Source organism: Apostichopus japonicus, chromosome 22 (genome assembly GCF_037975245.1).
Source record: "Apostichopus japonicus isolate 1M-3 chromosome 22, ASM3797524v1, whole genome shotgun sequence".
Taxonomy (NCBI): Eukaryota; Metazoa; Echinodermata; class Holothuroidea; order Aspidochirotida; family Stichopodidae; genus Apostichopus; species Apostichopus japonicus.
The window spans coordinates 7,746,864-7,765,159 of NC_092582.1; the positions used below are offsets into that span (position 1 = coordinate 7,746,864).

The following is an 18,296-nucleotide window of genomic DNA, read 5'->3' on the forward strand; positions in this document are numbered from 1 at the left end:
ATAGTAATGAAACAAAAATTGCCACGGGGTTATCTAAACGAATCTTGCATGAAACAGAATTTTATACCTTGAAAACATCCATCAACCCATGTTAAGTGCCTTTAAGTTCCTCTTTTAAGCATTTAAATTTGATTGATTGTTTCTTGAGTATCAAAGTTCCATATAACAAGGCACTTCATTAATTTGACTGAACTGTGTTTCAAGTTTCATTTCAGGTAATGAAGATTGCGTCAAAGCTTTTGAAAACTGCTGATTTGCAATCTATCGTGATAAATTTTCATAATCGAGTAGCATCATCAGTTATTTATTTCTTTTCTTGAATCTCATTTTGTCACTTGCAACATTATTTTGACTGGCTTGGTGAAATTGTAAACAGTTTGTTACGGTTTGTTAAATTGTGAGAGTGTGTGCCAATGTTATTTTTAGTTTCCTATATGTCTTTTGATATGATTGGAAATATCTATACAAGAAATATGGTATATTCAATCAACTTGGATGAGAATCTTCCATTCAATTCATCATTTTGCAGATGAAAAATCGTTTCCTCATTGAAACTTTGTACACTCTCATTTAGGCTTTATACTGCCTCATGTGCGCAACCAGAGATAGGGAGATCGAGAGGGAGCCTGAGAAGGAGAGGTGGAGAGAAGGAGGTGCCCTTGGGGTTCCGATTTATGATTGCACCTTTTTTTTGTCGCAAGCCAACATTAGCTAATAGGTGAAAATATTGCAATCTACATCATGGGTATATCTGAGAACGTTTCACGCTCATTTATTCAGTATTTCCTGATTGCTGATCGTACTACAGCGTAACGCTATGCCACTGAAAACCACATTCTATATACTACTCATTTGGCTTGCCATATAGAGCACGTGCTTTTACATCATCTTGTTAGAAAAGTCGCGTTCGTCCCGGGGTTGTACTTTACTCGCTTCTGTTGTGTGTTATTGTTGGTGCTGCATGCAGCTTCTCGAGGAAATATGTGTAGAAGAAAACGGCGACGTGTTAGACAGTAGTGTATGGATCATTCCATTTTGGGGGTCGGAAGAAAGCGAAGTAGGCCCTAAATTTGAGGTGGCAACTTAAATTCATTGCAACTTTCCTTACAAGTACCTGGGATCCGGAGGTGCTTCCTAAACACCATTCAACTTTATGGGACGTTGCTATTTTGCCAACGAGTTTGTGAACGACCATCCAGGCAGCAGTTCCCTGGGTAAAGACCTTTCTTCAAACAAAGGGTAATATTCGCTAAGTATTCCTTTGCCGAAAACAAGAACAACGGAAACACGAATTACATAGTATCTGCAGAACAAAAAGCCAGGGACTCTTTGAACTATAATCTATTTCCCATAAGTTGGATCTTCCGAAACAAAAATACATCATTTTAACCCATAATGTGTTGCTGTTATATAGGTTGTTGTCTCGTGTATAACGTGCGTGCTACCACGAACGAGTCCATGACTTATACCAATATAATGTTTCGACACTTTAATTACACCATGGTTACACCTGTAAATCACAGTGTCACCTACAGTTTGTAGGGGCTGGCTGGCGACCTGGTGGGGTGAGAGGGGGTGCTCGGTATCGCAACAATGGCGTCTGCAACCCGACCAACTGATAATACGACTCAGGATTCATTATAATCTCTTCTAAAGACAACCTGGGTGTGAAAACCTTTTTTTTATCGAAGCCCTTAGCTTCGATGGTAGGAATTGTATTTTTTGTCACGTGGTTTTGCGGCTTCTTATGTTGCTCGCGTATGAATATAGCAGTAAAGTTCGCATGCTCCAATTTATATTAAACACACGCTTAGTATGAACGTATTCTGACACTTGCACAAATACAACATGATCGCTCTCCATTTTCCCTACTTACATGTGCTTCAAAACGCTATGATGGTTACTTCTGTGTAGCTACTACGATTTCGTTCGAAGAACGATTAACTGTTACGCAGTATGGGTCAACCAATTTATTAATAGGTAATTATTTCCCGTGGCATTCACTGTACTAATGTGCACTATAAACAAATAGTTATAGAACTATAATGATTGAACTGTTACCAAACCATTCGTAGTCCTTTAAAGTTCTTAATACCTTGAAATTCATTAGTAGGTCAGTTTTTGTACTTTTATTGGTAGACGGGGCTCTGAAGTTCATAAGTTGACCACCTGCGCACCCCTTTCCCTTTCCGTTTATTTAGTGGAACGGTCCCACAAAAACAAAAATAACAGAATCTTTCCATAATTGAAAGAATCAAGCAATATCTGATTGGCTTGTAATTATACAATGAACGCAACCATTTAATAATGAAGGTTGATTGATATTACAGTTCTGCAAGGTTTCCATAGAGTTTTTTCATAGTTTTCCACGGGATTTTCTCTAAATAGCTGCGAACTCCTGGAGCGCTAGCAATAGTACAGATGAAAAGAAGGAACATGTGTTGGATAGGCCTTACGCAAGCCTGATATCGTATTGCCGTTACATTCTTCAAAGAAAGTTTGGTTGCAAAATATACTGTAAGTGTTGTTATACTCAAACCACATTTTCTGAAGTTATTCGTGCAAGCATCGCACTGTTAGGCTTGAAAGGCGTAGAGTTGCACACTTGCAAGTTAAGGAACTTTTTCATAGATCTACAAATAGAAGCATGGTTGGGGAACAACATCGCACGTGTTGATTTTAAGAAGTCATTTTAGTATATAATATGCAGCCTTGCCATATAAATCAGTTCGCATGTTAATTTACATGAACGAACAGTTGTATACAGTCTTACCATGCGTGAATGAAGGCCAGCATAGCCTATATATAGTAGCATAAGACATACGTTATATGATAGGCCTGGATTTAGTTTTTAGGTGGAATACGTAATGAACGGTTACCCGGGGGACCGACCGACCGAATCGTGGAGACGGGTATCCGGTTCCGATTTTTGGGACTGGTCCCATCACTTAATTCCCAACCTCTCCTCTCCTCCCCCACCCACCAGTCCCCCCAGGCAACAAACAACAAAATGTTACTCTCACGCGGGGTAAAAAGGAATTCACGCATAAGTAATCAACCTTAAATCTGAACAATTAAATATCATACTATGAAATATGTCACCAATATGAGTTCCATACTGTCCACTACTGTAATAAGAAATAGAGAAGGTTGATTTCGGAAATTTAAGTCCTCTAACCAACTGCATTAGACGATCCATACTGCCAATGCCAATGGTGCAATAAGGTTTCCAAAATAGTGACTCGGACGGACGATCAGGCACAGATGAATATCCTACTTTGTCAATGAAGACTGATGCTGACTGTGTTGAAAATACATCACCATTTTAATATCCCTTTACCATTTTCGACCACGGGAACCGCATATCTGCTGCCACCTACAAACGAAAATTTCCAATAGGGTTGAATTTGAAAGTGCGTTCAAAACATGGAGCATTAATTATTACCCTGTATGACTGATAAAACTTCCTGAACAATTTCGACATCTCCACAACGACGGCACTAAGGGGGCAAATTCAAACTCCCTGATACCCATATAACACAATATACTGGGCTTCGATGTACTTGCCTGCAAGTTCAATTATGCTTAGTTGTCTTCTGAAGGAGAGACGGGTCGATCACCGAGCGTGTTTTAACTCCAGGTTTGATGGCGGTATAATATTTTACTTTGTTCGATATCAGGGCGGTATTCCCTTTTGATAGCATGTTCAGATATCATATATGCCATTGGAATCGGGATAACCTGGATCATTCCGGAAATAACTTCCGTCGGGGAAAGTCCCTAAAGAGATCTATTGCAGTGACTAATTTGCGTGGTTTGCAATCATCATCCTGGATTTGTTTGGTTTTAAGATGTTGAAGAGTGAAACTATAGCACTGAAATGGATATTCCGAAGGATAAACTTGACTGCTTTAATAAAAACAAAAACTACAGTATGAAATGTATCCCGAAAGGTGATGAGGTCGGTATTGAAGAATGTAGCATGCATAGACTCCGGAGGTGTGACCTGATTTATTCACTTTGGCTTCGGATTTGAGTACAAAGTTTCTGTATGCTGCCCTGTTGGTCTCGTACCACAATTAATTTTTCCATTGACTTACACACTAAACTCGTCACTTTCAAGACCTGCCAAAGCATTCAACTGGTATATCCTACCCACCACATGATAATAGCTAATATCTTTGCCTATCATGGCACTTGCAAACTTACATATCATGTCCGTTTAGATTTTAAGCTAGAAGAGGAGCAAGTTTAGCATACTGAACCCCTACCCTTCCATCTGCTCGCTCGGAGTAATATCAACATTTAACCAAAGATTTTCTAAAATGGTTTATATCACCTTCGATCCTACCCTACTTTCACACCATCTGTACTTTAAATTATGCTCTTTCATGAAAAACAAACAATGATGGCAACTGATAATATGCTTAAACAAGCTTTACATTAGGTACTTTTACCCCATTTCTCTGACAATGGTTAACCTTTCGAGCGGATGTACACTACTCTGAATTGTGGTGCGGTACCTGCTGGACGGAATCTAACCGTCATTTAGTAATTACCGACTTTTGCGATCCGCGTTATAGTCATTGCCGACTTTGCAATCCGGGGTGCCCCCTCACAATATTGCAAAGTCAGTAAGAGTGACTCCATAGTTTTTCCTTTCGGAAAACCAAAAAGGCTAGAAATTGTCTGCAACGACAGTAGGTCAAAAGCACATTCTCTTAATATTTGATGCCGCAAAAAATAAGCATTTTTGCAAATTCGGTGGTATTTTATGTATTTGCATCATTCTGCTAACAACAGAGTGAATGATATCATCACGGAAATTCAAATAAACATTGGGCTTTGTTTTGTTATAATATTTAAGTTAATTATTCACAGAGAAAAATAATATTTCTAAGAAAATGGTTGCATTTTGATGATATTCTTAACATTCCAAGATCCAAGATCCTTGACAGCTAAGCAACATTCTAAATGTATCAGGTTTTAAGAAACAACAAATTTATAATAGGACATATGAAGCTATAGTGAAATACAGTACATTATTTAAATCATCGAACTTATATAATGTAACAAACTTGAATACAATTCGGGTAAAAAAAGATGATTTATGTGAATGTACAGTCATCTCATCCATCCACTACGAGGGATAAATACCGGTACCCTGCCAGTATATCTTTATACAGGGGTGGTAAGTATTGCTAAGACAAAAATTAAGCCTAGCCTCAAGAATGATTCGTCGCTATGATAAAACTCCCGTAGAATGGTTTTGTCATTAATCACGACACATTGTGAATATTTATTGCATGTCAATGATTAGATTCCAAGAAGTTCATTTTGAGGGGAACTCTTGTTTTATGAACTAAATATAACTTAGAATATATCCTTTGAAAAAAACACCCGACACATTTTATAATCCACAGAATTAAGTTTCAAGGAAATCCATTTTGAGGGAAACTATTGGTATTCACAGGGGGAATTTCATACTTGCTCCTAAAATTAATGACATGACAAAATTATTGTTTGTATCTCTGCTATTTTCAACAAGGATGCATTGTGATTTAATCAAGCTCTTTCATTCGTGTTTTGTATACAACAAAACCATTTCTACGAAATAATTTGCACTCACAAGAGTAATCAAGATCCTTGGAAGCATGTTATTTTTTTCCTTTTTTAGTTTACTTATTAACTAAAAATAACTTCACATTTGAAAAATAAAACACACGTACAATTCACTGAGTTAAGATTCAAGGAACTTCATTTTGAGGGGAACTATTGTTATTTATAGGAAGTTTATTATATATGTATCATATATTATATATAAATCAGACCTTTAGGCGTAATTTCATCTGAAAAATAAAGCACTCACGCCGTGCTTAGGGCGACCTATATACTGCCGAACGTATACCGCGGCCTAAGTTCTGCGTTTTAATTTGGAACGATAGAGTTACATTTTGCAAATATTGTAAGAAGAGGGTAAACGGGAATGTAAAATGTTCGTTTTTATTAGCATTCATAAAAATTAAGTGAAACCTTGGTAAAATATGATGCATTGAAGATAGGCATTTTCAAGGGCGTAGGAACCGGGGGGGCTGGGGGGCGCCAGCCCCCCCAGTGAAAAATGTGGAGGGGCGGAAGTATCATTCCGCCCCCCCGCTCCGCAAGTCAGAAAACCCCTTTTTCATTTCCAAATGAGAAAAAAATCTCATTTGGAGCACCAAATTGCATCTAAGGCCAGGTGAAAATACAAAATTAAGTTTACAAAATGGAGTGGGTGTTGAAGTGTGCTATATTGCACCAAATTGCATCTGAGGCCACCTGGAAATGCAAAAAATTCCAAAGGGGAGGGGGACACCCCCTCCCCCTGGCCGGCCATCAGTCTTCAGCCCCCCCCCCCCACTCAAAAGTACCTTCCTACGCCACTGGGCATTTTGATATTGAATACATTCGCGTACAGTAAATACAGGACTTTCGGATACATTGTGATTTCGGCCTTTACAAAGAAAATCGATGTGTTTATAGCTCTATTATAAATTCATTTACATACAACCCAAAGGAAGAATAAATGAGCTCCTTTAAAAAGCAATCAAGAAAATGCAGATATATTGCAAATATAACACTGTATACGCGGTATCTTATTTTACCGATGAGTAGCCGGCCCTCAACAGTATACCGTTTCGCTTTCGGCCGTATACGGCTAGCAATACCTTAACGTCTATCGTATACGTATACGTAGCTAGCCTATATAGTCCTTGAAGACATATAACTCAAAACTGTTAGGAAGGCCTACAGTATAAAATCGACAGGAAGCGATCAGGCGCGTAGCCAGAAATTTGCCAAGGGAGGGGCGAAACTGTAAATTCGGCATTGCAAACTATCTAAGCGTAGCGCCACTATGAGTTGGCGCGAAGCGTACAAGAGAAATTTGGCTGAAAATGCCTCCCAGATCGCTGGAAATGGCACTTCCCAGGCCTTGTTAGTTGCATCTTAGCATTTTCTCTTTTGAAAATACTAGCGATATCATAAAAACATAAAAAAAATTTAAAAATATGCTCAAGGGGGGGGGCGGCTGCCCCCTTCGCCCCCCCCTTGGCTACGCGCCTGGAAGCGATTATTGGACATTGGACTTCAGAAATAGCTAAACTTGTCTTATAAACCGGATATTGTGAAGCATTTCATTTATTTGTTTTTCCTCAGTGTACCAAATTGAAATAGTGACAAATTAATACTAATTAACAAACGTCATTATACAATGAGAAGAGAAGTGATCTATAGCATGCTTAACTATAGTAGAGTCTCTCCCGAGAAAAAGAAAACAAAGAAACAAATAACCAGAGAAATAGAAAACAATGCAAATTATATGAATTAGTTCTCATCTAAATATACCTTTACTTAGATTCTTCTTGAATGAAAGTGGATAGACATGTGATTTGATAGAGTGTGGCAGATTATTCCAGTTGTTATTTGTACGATAGCGTATACGCTGTGTGTAACAAATTTAGTTCTAGGCCTTGGTTTACGGATATTGTCAGCTTGTCTAGTATTATAGTGATGTACGTCTTTATTGTATGTGAGAAAGTCATCGAATATAATGGGATTAAAACGACTAATACAATGATAAGCAAAAGAAGCAAGTTAGACATCAATTAAGTCGGGCAGCTTAAGGAGATTAAGAGACGTAAACGGTTGCTCGCATGATCTCTGTTATGAGCAGAAGATATAAGCCGTATAGCTCTTGTTGAAGTATGGTCAGTGTGTTATTGTGACAGTTGGTGGTAACAGACCAAAGCAGTAACCAATAAGTAACATGTGTTGAAATCAGAGTTCAGTACAAAGAACGTGCAATATATCGGGGTAAAACTGTTTTAATTTAGAAAGAACGCCAACAACCCGAGCGACCTCTTTAGAAATAGCGTGAATGTAATCTTTCCAAGTCAAAAATTTGAATAAATTAAAACCCCTACTAATATAGTATTATCAACTCTTTGAAGAAGTATTCCATTCATATTTTTGTCATATATAGTTCTTTGGCACAAGCATCTTCCTTTTGTTATTGTTAAATACCATATAATTTGTCTTGCTTACATTAAGAGAAACTTTGTTAGCTGAAAGCCATGTCGTTACATATAAAATTGTGAACACGATTGTATAAGATTTGCTCAATTATTTTGGAAAAGCAAGGTATACGACCAGACGATAATTGTCAGTGATTGTGGTGTCTCTTTTCTTGTAAATTTGAATAACCTTTGCAAATTTTATTTGGTCGGACACAGTGCCATTAATGAATAATCTATGGACAATATGAGTGAGCGGCTTTGGCAATAAAATGAATGACTTTTCTGACTTTATATAAAGGGCTTTACGTTATCAAAACCAGCAGATTTTTTGGGCTTCAGACAAGAAAGAAAAACTTTATAAATTTCATGTTCATTTGTAGGAGATAAAAACAGGGTCGACGAATTTATATTTATTAAGGTAGGCTACTGATCAGGTGTTGTAGCACTGTGAATATAACCGGAGGCCAATGATGGACCCACGTTAACGAAGAAATCATTAAATCCATCTGCAATCTTTTTTAAATCACTTGTTAAATCAAAGTTTTCAATTTTAAATGTAGAAGGATAAGTTGACTTTTTTTTGTATATATTCCTCTTTTTTGCAATATTTCATTGATAATTTACCAAGTATCAATAAAAGTCGTTCTTGAAATCATGAAATCTATCAGAAAAATACCGTTTTTAAGTAGAAATACGAAGAATATAATTCAATTTATTACGATATGTATGAAACTGTGTAGAGTTGTGGTGAGTATAGATTTTGTAAAAACTTACGAAAGGCTATCTTATTCTTTCTTTTAATCGATTTTAAATTGCCATTCGTAATCCACGGATGACGTTTTCTTATGGCGTTTGGAATTGCTGGTATATGTCAATGGAAAACACTAGTCATAAATAAACGACAAGGCAAAACTGTTGTAAGTATATCTTGTTCAGGTACTACACATGATTCCAGTTAAAACCCTGAATAGTATCTAACACAATCGGTATTTGCCCTAGAATATCTTGTAATGCCTATATTATGTTGTTTAACTTGTTATGACCAAGCTTATAGTTCTTGAAAAAAAAGGAAGAGGTCGCTTATATCAGCTAGGCCTATCAATATTCTCGGTAAAATTGCCGCTTTAGTATATTTGTCAAAATATTGTCAATTTTAAGGAGGCAGATCTGTCATTTACACGTGTTGGCTTGGTAATTATGGGATAAAAGTTGTTTGAAAATAAAACTGTTCCTGAAGTCAGAAGACTGTTGCTAATTACTTTTTCAGTAAGTTCTGTACATGTGCGTGTGTATGTGCGACATGTACGTTGCAAAGCGAACCTGCTATGATGAAACACTGGTAGAACTATTCTGTACTGTAAACCATATGCGTAGCTGAATGTGTGGCCCAATGTTAGACTAGCTTCAGATTGCAAATCAACGAAGAAACGAAGCTCATTCATTGGTCGTTGAAGTTGTTGATGTTTTGGAAATTTGGGCAAAATGGCCGCCTCCTTAAAAACTGATAGTCTGCTGTAGAAATAGCTCCAAATTGAGAACAAAACCATACCTTTTGTGAACACATGTAATGTATCAGTGAAGATTAAATCAAGTTTATTTACCCGGGTGCTCTTAACAGTGGGCAAAGCTTAGGTTTGATGATTTGGCCTCGTTTCCGGGATTTGTACACCGTACAGTAGGCCTAGGCTAGGCCTAACATTTGTTTCCGGCTTGTATTTGTAATAGTACGATGGGCTGAATGACTGTTATCAGCCTGTCTTTCGTTAGAATTTCTTACGTTCAAAATTTTTAATGCATAGGATAAGCTAGGTTATATGCTACACTACACTCCAAATAATTATGGCCATGATTTTCAATTCAATAACCATCTCTTTCAACTAGTCTAGGCATAACCTAGCTCTTAAAATTGGCATACATGTGCAAATAACACTTTGTATGCATCTAGGTACAAAACATGCTGAACAAATTTGTTTGCAAGTATTTTGGGCACTTTGAAAGTCTTCCTCCCTAAATATATCCAATTACCTCAACCACTACTCTCTGGGGCCTGACCTGTCTGAGCTAAGACTACAGTAGAGGCTCAGAGCATAGCAAAGAGCATCCAGGACCATAGTCAATGGATGTATACTTACAGTAAGCTTATCAAAGAATGTGTCAATTTCAGGGTATGAAAGAACTTGACATGACAGATATTTTGTGGTCAAATTCTGCTCAATTGTATGTTGTGGAGGCACAGAACATTAAATATTTTGAGATCATTACATTTCTGAGAAACTTTACATGAAAAACGCATACAGTTAAGAGATTTGTATTTTTCCTTGATAGACATCGTTTATCAAATCCTTAACTTGCGTCAATTATGAGCCCACCATGCTACAACTACAAAGTGAACTACAAAGTGTTACTGGTTGTCCTCGTGAATAGTTAAGGCAATGCACCTTATTCATCTGGCTGCCAGGCAAATAAAATGATGCATTTCTCTTATCCCACTGGCTGCCGAGCAAATCGGTGGAACCTAAATTTAAATTCTCACATCCAAGTTAAGTGAACTATTTACTGCATATCGTTAGAAGGTGATTTTAGAGAACAACACGTTCGGTTTTGTTTTTATTTTGATAACTGATGGTGGGGAAATTTTCATCTCTCATCCTCAGTATTCAGAAAAGCTTGATGTTCAGAAATGAAGAAGACATTAGCTAAGAAGAATGTGAAAGAAAGTTCCTCTGACAGAAAGTTGCCTAACATTCCCGCTTCTAAATTGGCCAGCCCACCCAAAACTGTCTCTGCAAGCAAAGAAGGTAAAGTTGAATAATTGTACGGAATGACTGCTTAATGGATTGTATAACAACAAAGGAGCGAACATGGTCCGATGTGTCAAAATTGTTTAAATAATTACTTTCATGATGCACAACATAAAATTATCAAATTTACTGGTCTGTAATTTGTGCAAAATTTATCAGGTTTCTCTTTATGCCTAGCCTAGATGTCACTACATGAGACCTATAATTTCACAATTGTCACCAACAAAACCTAATTATATATTTCGCTGTGTCAAATTTGTAGAATCTCCTCGGAACTTGGTGAGATACATCTCAGAAGATGCTATTAAAAGCAGAACTAAGAAAGATGATTTGAAGAATGTTCTACTCCTAGATCTTGCCTTACGGGAAGGGGAAAAGAAGATCAAGGTAAGAACGAATACCTCTCATCAGTTTACTGTGTACATTTGGTCTTTTGCCTGCTCTCAGCATAGGTCCAAGAAGAGCATTGGAAAGAGAATGCAAAGATTAGAATCAGTTTAGGGTATGAAATCAAGAACTAAAATGACATCAGGAGAGAAGTATTCATTACCAGACCATTCTTGACAATTAATATCTCAACAGTGGGGAGCGCTACGCAGACGTGAATTGAACGGATGAGTTTTTCTTTCACCTGTGGTTGCCTCGATGTTGAATTGTTGATGATCAAATGTAAAAAGTTCAGTTTGAGCTATGTATGTCTGTTTTGGACAAACAAAATATTTATTCTGTTGAGTATACATGTTCTTAAACATAAATTTATTAAATATCATTTTAACAATAATATAAATCTTTTGCATTGGGCCTTCATTTTTTCTTCCCCCTACAGTATATAGAAAAGTTGGAGGATGTTACTAGACTGCAAGTTCTCCGTCTTGGTTTTAACCAAATACAGAAGATCGAGAATGTCGACCACCTCGTCAAGTTGCGGGAGTTAGACCTCAGCTGCAATTGCATCGACAAGATTGAAGGGTTGGAGACCTTAGTTCATCTTCAAGTTCTAAACATCTCTAGCAACTTAATCGAAACCATCCCTGCATGGCTGGGAAAAAAGCTGAAGGCCCTCCGAGAAATAAATCTTGCTGCTAACCTTATATTCTCTGTAAGTACTCCTTTGATAGGACAGTCGTGTCTGTGAATAATGGTAAATTTTGCCCGCAAGGATTGGATCACAGATTCCAGCTTTAAAGCTCTATTTTTGCCCAGTGTTTTTAGTTTTAGTATAACCCTGACCAGGTCATTCAATATTTGAACATCTCTAAATCTCACTGATAAGTCTAACATTCCCTTGGCCGTTCAGAAGTAGCCAAAAAGTCCTGTTAAATCCTTTGAAAACATTCCTGTGTCACACAAGTTTGTGTAATATCTTTTCATACGTACACCTTTGAAATTTTATATTCGCCTACTTCTAATTACGCCTAATTCTTTCCTGATGTTAATATGGTAGGACTTGAAAAATGCCAGATTATGTTCTCAGGTATCTCCTCGTTGCTTTAATGGAAGTGTTTGATATCTTTTGCATGCAGTATAACTTTGAAGGTATAAACTAGCAATTTGTACACTTCACGTGGAAGGGAACCTTTATCCAAGGAGCTGTGTGACTACTAAACCTCAGCAATCTCGTTCCGAATAAAATATGCAGTTGTTTGATCCTCAAGATATATTATAACAGTGGAGGGTTGTATGGTCTGTCATGTCAACCATGACAAATGTCATTCATATCAGATTTTGGGTTCTTTTGTTACATTCATAACATTTTGGATTTCCCTTCAAAAGTTGGAATATTTAACTATTCCAATTGATGGTACGAAATGAATGCTTCCTGAAATTGTCATTATTTTTGTCTGCGTGTGTGTGTGTATTGAATCTTACTCTTCGAATGACAAATTTGCTTCATGTTAAAATGGAAAAAATCATAAAATTTGCTATAAATTTAGCCTCTCTATGATCTTGCCAAATGTGTTCATAAATTTTTTTTTTTCGTTTCTCCATATCAAAGCTGCATGATATCTACAAGCTTCGAGGCTTGAAAGACTTGATTGCGTTCTCCATCGTGGGGAATCCTCTGTGCGATTTAGCCCACTACAAACTCTTCATCGTCTTTCATTTACGGTACCTGACCCACTTGGACGGTGAACCCATCTCTGCTGCCCTCCGCCAAGAAGCGCAAGCTCGTTTCGCTCAAGGTATATGGAAGTGTGACTATCACAGCTATATTCAGGCATGAGCTTTTCAGCGAATTAGCGGAATATCCGTGATTTCTTTTCTACCTTGGGGACAAAAACTATTATCCTAACACACTGTAGCATACTCAAACTGGAGCCTATACTGCAATTTTTGCAAAGTTCTGTGATTTTTTTTTTTTACCCCAGGCTCATCCCTGTATCTTTATATGGTACCTACAGCTGCGTCAAGTCTAGCTTCTTTGTAATCATTGGATATGGTGGTTGCAAGAGTACAGTATGTGTTCAGGGAATAATTCTTCTGTTAAAACAATTACCAAATTACTACACCAATTTAGTAGTTCAGGTGTTTTAATGAGATAGATACCTCACAAATTTAAGACTAAATTATTCCCTTAATGTTTTTCAATATTAATGTAATGTTTATTCAAAGCAGTTATTATAGCAGCTCCACTTGTTTCTGGCTCACATTTAGACTTTCATTGGTTCCAGATCACATGTTTGATGACTTACAAACCCACTAGTATTTATTAAGAGACATTTATCATTTAAAGTTAAATTTTGCAATACATTCGCTTGGTAAAAAAGGCATTGCACATTATTTTACAACAAAAAAAAAACCTTTGGTGAAAAATTTCATATACTTTTCTGTCACTAAGAACAATATTCTCATTTCTTGTTTAACCAAATTAATACATGTTTTGTCCATTTTTTGTCTGTCATATTCAGATGAAATTGAAAATTTTGAGATGCAGTTGGAGAAGGAAGAGAAGAGGTTACATGACTTAGAAGGAGATCATAACAAGTCTCTCGCAGATTTCGAAAAATCGCAGAAGAAAATAAAGAAATTAGAGGCAAAGACCTCGAGATATGAAGAACAAGTCGAAGGACTGCAGCATGAATTAGAGGCGAAAAATGAACTAGTGAGTTGGAAACCTTTCTGTTACTTTAAAATGATTGTGTCGATGTATCTCAAAATGGAAGGGTTAAGGTCTTTATGCCAATCTTTTTAATCAGCATGTAGATTGAAAAGAGCTGTAATATCTACAGAATGAGCTTCTGAGTTTTTTGATGATTAATTTGTACTGAAAACAGAAGATGACAGTGAATGACAAAAAATCGTCAAAATATAGATATCCCTTCCAGCACAGGTGGGTTAATTGGGGCTTCAACTCGGCTCGTGGGCTGAGTGCCGCAATCGTGGATATTTTACTGTGGCCCATGAGAAGGTTTTAAAAACCCTTTTAATGAAACCTGCCATTCTTATATCAGAAAAATGCTTTTATCCAACCATGCATCAACTGAATGTGACTGTATGGCTTAAAGGGATAACATGAAATATGTTTACTTTCGGTAATAGTATGGATAAAGCCCCTGCCTGTGATAAGATTAGAACAGTACAGGTGGCAACTTCACTTTCCCTCCCCTCCTTTTGCCCTTCCCCTCCCCCGCCCCCTCCCCATGTTCTCTCCAATGCTAATTCTCATCTTTGCATGATAGTTAACGTAGTCCTCCTCCTGTTTTCATTTAAAGCTGAAAAGGAAAATGGCTGAACTGAACAAAACATGTCAGAAACAGTTTAGGCTGGAGCAAGAATTGGCATTCCATAAGATTGATGCTAAGTTTGAACCTCTTGGACAATTGATGGAAGTTGATGAGGTAAGTCAAAGTTTTCTAAAAAAGGTAGTTGTCAGGGTTTATCATTTTCAATTAACATGACAGTCTTACTGCAAAGCTTGTTATGACCTAATGTTGCCAAACACTAATTCATTTCACTTAAAGAAGCCTACTTTGTTCTTTCTTTTGTTCTTTTGTTTTTGGTGAGAAAAAAAAATAGAGCGAAACAACTGTTAGGCAAAGTGTTAATATATTTCATATAGCCAGTGTAGTCACAGAAATGAACTAAAAAAGGCCTGACATTTCCATCTTTATAAAATCCATTCCTCACCTTGGCTGTGTAACATTCTTCATTCTGAGGAGTATGTTTGGAAGAATAACCAATGAATTTTACATATGAGTATCACAGGACACTAAAATGCATCTTTCTTCTTTGAGCAGATAGAAGGGGGAACAGAGGAGAGCAGCTATATAGGGCAGGCAGGGTACAGGAGAAATCCACTCATGGACCCCCATCACACCCCTCGTAGTAAAACACTTGGTTACCACCGGTCTAGTGACATCAGTCCAGAGATGCAGAGGAATCTCCATGGTAACTTAGATGCAGAGCTTGCTGAAAAGGAAAATCAAATCGAGAAAGGTAAAAGATTGTCCTGATAACAGGGAATAATTTACTGATCAAATTTTGTGTTCAAAATAAAATAAAACTGTTAGCAAACTGCTTATCCACTAAAGAGCCTGTGTAAGTGATTGTATAAAAGTAAGTTGGCCTGACATTTTGATCCTAGCAGGATCTTCTTCAAATGCTAAATGACAAGTAACAGTAACAGAAGGGACAAAAACATGCACAGAATACAGACAGGTTAATGAGCATGGTGAACACAAAGAGATAGATATAAGGGGATTAGTAGACAAGGGATGGAGAGAAGAAAGAAAGTAACCAACAGGGGAAGAGGAGAGGTAGGAGATAAACAGTGGAGGGACAAAGAGAGGATTAAGGGAAAGGGGTAGGTAGGGAATAAACTGGAGAAGAACAAAGACAGAAAGGTGTGGAGATAAAAACAAATTTTGTGTTGCAATTTTGCAGGATCTGAACTTTCTCTTAAAAACTACTATGTTTGCTTTCTGCAACAACTGCTATGCATCTTTGCACTTTGTAGCAAATTTGCCTAGCATTTTGCCTAGCATTTTGTCATGCAATTCTGGATAAATTATTCCCATGATAACAACTGGACCACCTGGCTGTTAGATGTAATGATGTAGTGGGAAGTTGATGAATGAATGTTAGAGAAGGACACACATATGGTATATGGATGTAGGGAGGTAATGTGAGGTTCCAGGAAGAGGAATTGCACATACATAAATGGGAATATGCCATGAGTAATGGGGAGGAGGGGGAGAATGGTAGAAACTGGTCTGGAGCAACTGGTCTGTGGATGTAGAAATGTAGTAAATGAAAGGCTTGGTGAAAATGTTAGAAACAGCAACAACTTTTCTTTAGATGTATTGATACATAGGTAGAAGAATGACAGAAACATAGATGGAAATATACCATGAGAGATGGAGAGGAGGGGAGAATGGTAGAAACAGGTCTGGAGCAACTGGCTGTTAAATGTAATAATGTAGTCAGGAGTAGGTGAATGAATGGGTAGAGAAGGAAACATATATGGTATATGAATGTACATGTTGTCACATGTCCTGTGTTTACTAACATGATGTGATGACTTTTCCTGATGTAGCCAACAGAAAATTAAAAGCACTCCAGTATGACCTTCATGAAGCTGAGAAGAACGTCCAGAAAGTCAAAGAAAATCTCAGGAAGCAAGAAGATGGTTCTCCCAGTGAGCGGGTAATTATGTGAAGGCTGTGTATTTGAACCCTCCCAACCCCTACCTCCTCCACCCACCTCCTCCTCACTTCCCTCTCCCCTTATTGCAAAGATATTTTGACAGCATACAATTTTGATGTATTTTATGCAGGTTTTACCTTGACTGGGAGATTTAAGGCCAATGAAAGTGTTATTTATAGTAAAATTTTGATTTATGTATCATCCAGATTTTGTCATCCAGCAAACATTAAACTTAAGTAACAGTGAAAGAATACATTGGGACCAGTCAAAGTTGTTGCTATAGGATTGATAACAACATTTATGCTCTTTTAAGTCTTATGAAGCAGACTATAGGACAAGAAATTGGTCTTTTTTGGAGGGTGTTTTGTTTATGCTCTTGTAAGTCTTATGAAGCAGACTATAGGACAAGAAATTGGTCTTTTTTGGAGGGTGTTTTGTTTGGGGAGGAGGGGAGGGTGGTAGGGGAAGGGTGGGAAATAAGGGGTTTCCATTCCATTAAACATTTGTATGGTTTGAGCAGTCTGAGTATGCTGGTACTGTGTATTGGAATTTCTTTTTTGTGTCAGTTATTGGAGAAACTTGATTGGAATGTAAGTGCATATCAAGCTCTCTTAAACCAGGGCATTCACATATATATTGAACAGAATATGATTTTATAACATTTGAATTATGAAGTTCCCTAGGAACGTTACATTTGAAATGGCGTACAGGGAGAGGAATGTGCTGTTCACTAAATATTAACATCTGGAGGACTTAAACTGGATTTTTAAAGTTTATTTTGTCTTCCACCTCCAACAGAAAGAGGCCCCTCGTCACATGAAGGAAGATTTAGCCAACAGAATGAGGGTCGTATCAGATCTCAATAATCGAGTTACCCAACTGGAGGAGGACATGCAGAGGGCGCTAGACTTGGTAGAAGAGAAGGAGAGAGAGCTGGATGCTTTGAAGGATCGCTTGGCTGAATTAGATGAAGGAGATCCCAGATATGTAAGATATTAAGACTAAAAATCTATCTTATCATCTTGTATAAATTCCAAATTTTAAACAAGGGATGATCATATGGGTGGATTCAGCTCTAAGCATGTATCATACAGTATGTATAGATGGACAACAGACTTGACACATTAATAGCTAAATTGATATAGCTGTATGTTACATTTGATTGACTTTGGGCATGACAAAAAATTTAAAAAAAAAAGCCCTCTGGTTTGTATCTTAAGTTTATTTGATCAAAATTTGAAATTAATGACCACAAGTGTAAAACAAATTACTGTGATGTCCTACAGTTCGACTATTACTAACTTCAAGGACTGAAATCAGCAACAGTAGTATTCACCCTTCAGCTCATTTTGTCCAATATCACTGTGAAGAACATAATGATGTTTATGTCATAATAATGTGAGTGAATGTGTTTAATATCAGTGTAAAAGATTCCTCTGATTCAATATAAATTGCGAACCATAGATGAAATGTAAATAGTTTTTCAACTGTTCTACTTCTGAAACCAACCATGTAGTAATCAAAACTACAGTATCAATGTTTCCCAAAAGGTAATTGGGGGGCGGTATTGAAGAATGCAGCATGCATAGAATCCAGATGTGTGACCTGATCTGTCTTTGGCTTTGAGTACAACGTTTCTGTATGCTGCCGTGTTTGATGAATCTAATCGTAATAGTAATTACCGATTACCCATGCACACTATTTTGTAGATTCTGATCTGATTGTTAAGTCCAGCTAATACTGAGGGCTCTCGGGTTGGAAGACCATCCGAACCAGTGCTGCAGGAAAGAAG

General features: G+C 37.3%; 2 protein-coding genes across 3 annotated transcripts in view; one reads left to right on the top strand and one right to left on the bottom strand.

Annotated features, from left to right (window-relative positions):
• LOC139963609 (disabled homolog 2-interacting protein-like) overlaps nt 1-18,296 on the bottom strand; it is a 509,980-nt gene that overhangs the window by 383,535 nt on the left and 108,149 nt on the right. The gene's annotated exons all lie outside the window — the stretch shown is intronic.
• Nucleotides 9,484-18,296, top strand: part of LOC139963710 (uncharacterized) — a 46,688-nt gene continuing 37,875 nt past the window's right edge. The window contains exons 1-10 of one of the 2 annotated variants that reach the window (XM_071964792.1): nt 9,484-9,621; nt 10,712-10,855; nt 11,121-11,245; nt 11,685-11,957; nt 12,855-13,041; nt 13,768-13,961; nt 14,572-14,697; nt 15,097-15,295; nt 16,395-16,504; nt 17,303-17,491. In XM_071964792.1, coding sequence (XP_071820893.1) covers nt 10,738-10,855; nt 11,121-11,245; nt 11,685-11,957; nt 12,855-13,041; nt 13,768-13,961; nt 14,572-14,697; nt 15,097-15,295; nt 16,395-16,504; nt 17,303-17,491 — 1,521 coding nt within the window. In that variant the 5' untranslated portion in view covers nt 9,484-9,621; nt 10,712-10,737. Of the gene's footprint in view, nt 9,690-10,711; nt 10,856-11,120; nt 11,246-11,684; nt 11,958-12,854; nt 13,042-13,767; nt 13,962-14,571; nt 14,698-15,096; nt 15,296-16,394; nt 16,505-17,302; nt 17,492-18,296 lie in introns of both variants that reach the window. The other variant, XM_071964793.1, reaches the window with a different exon arrangement.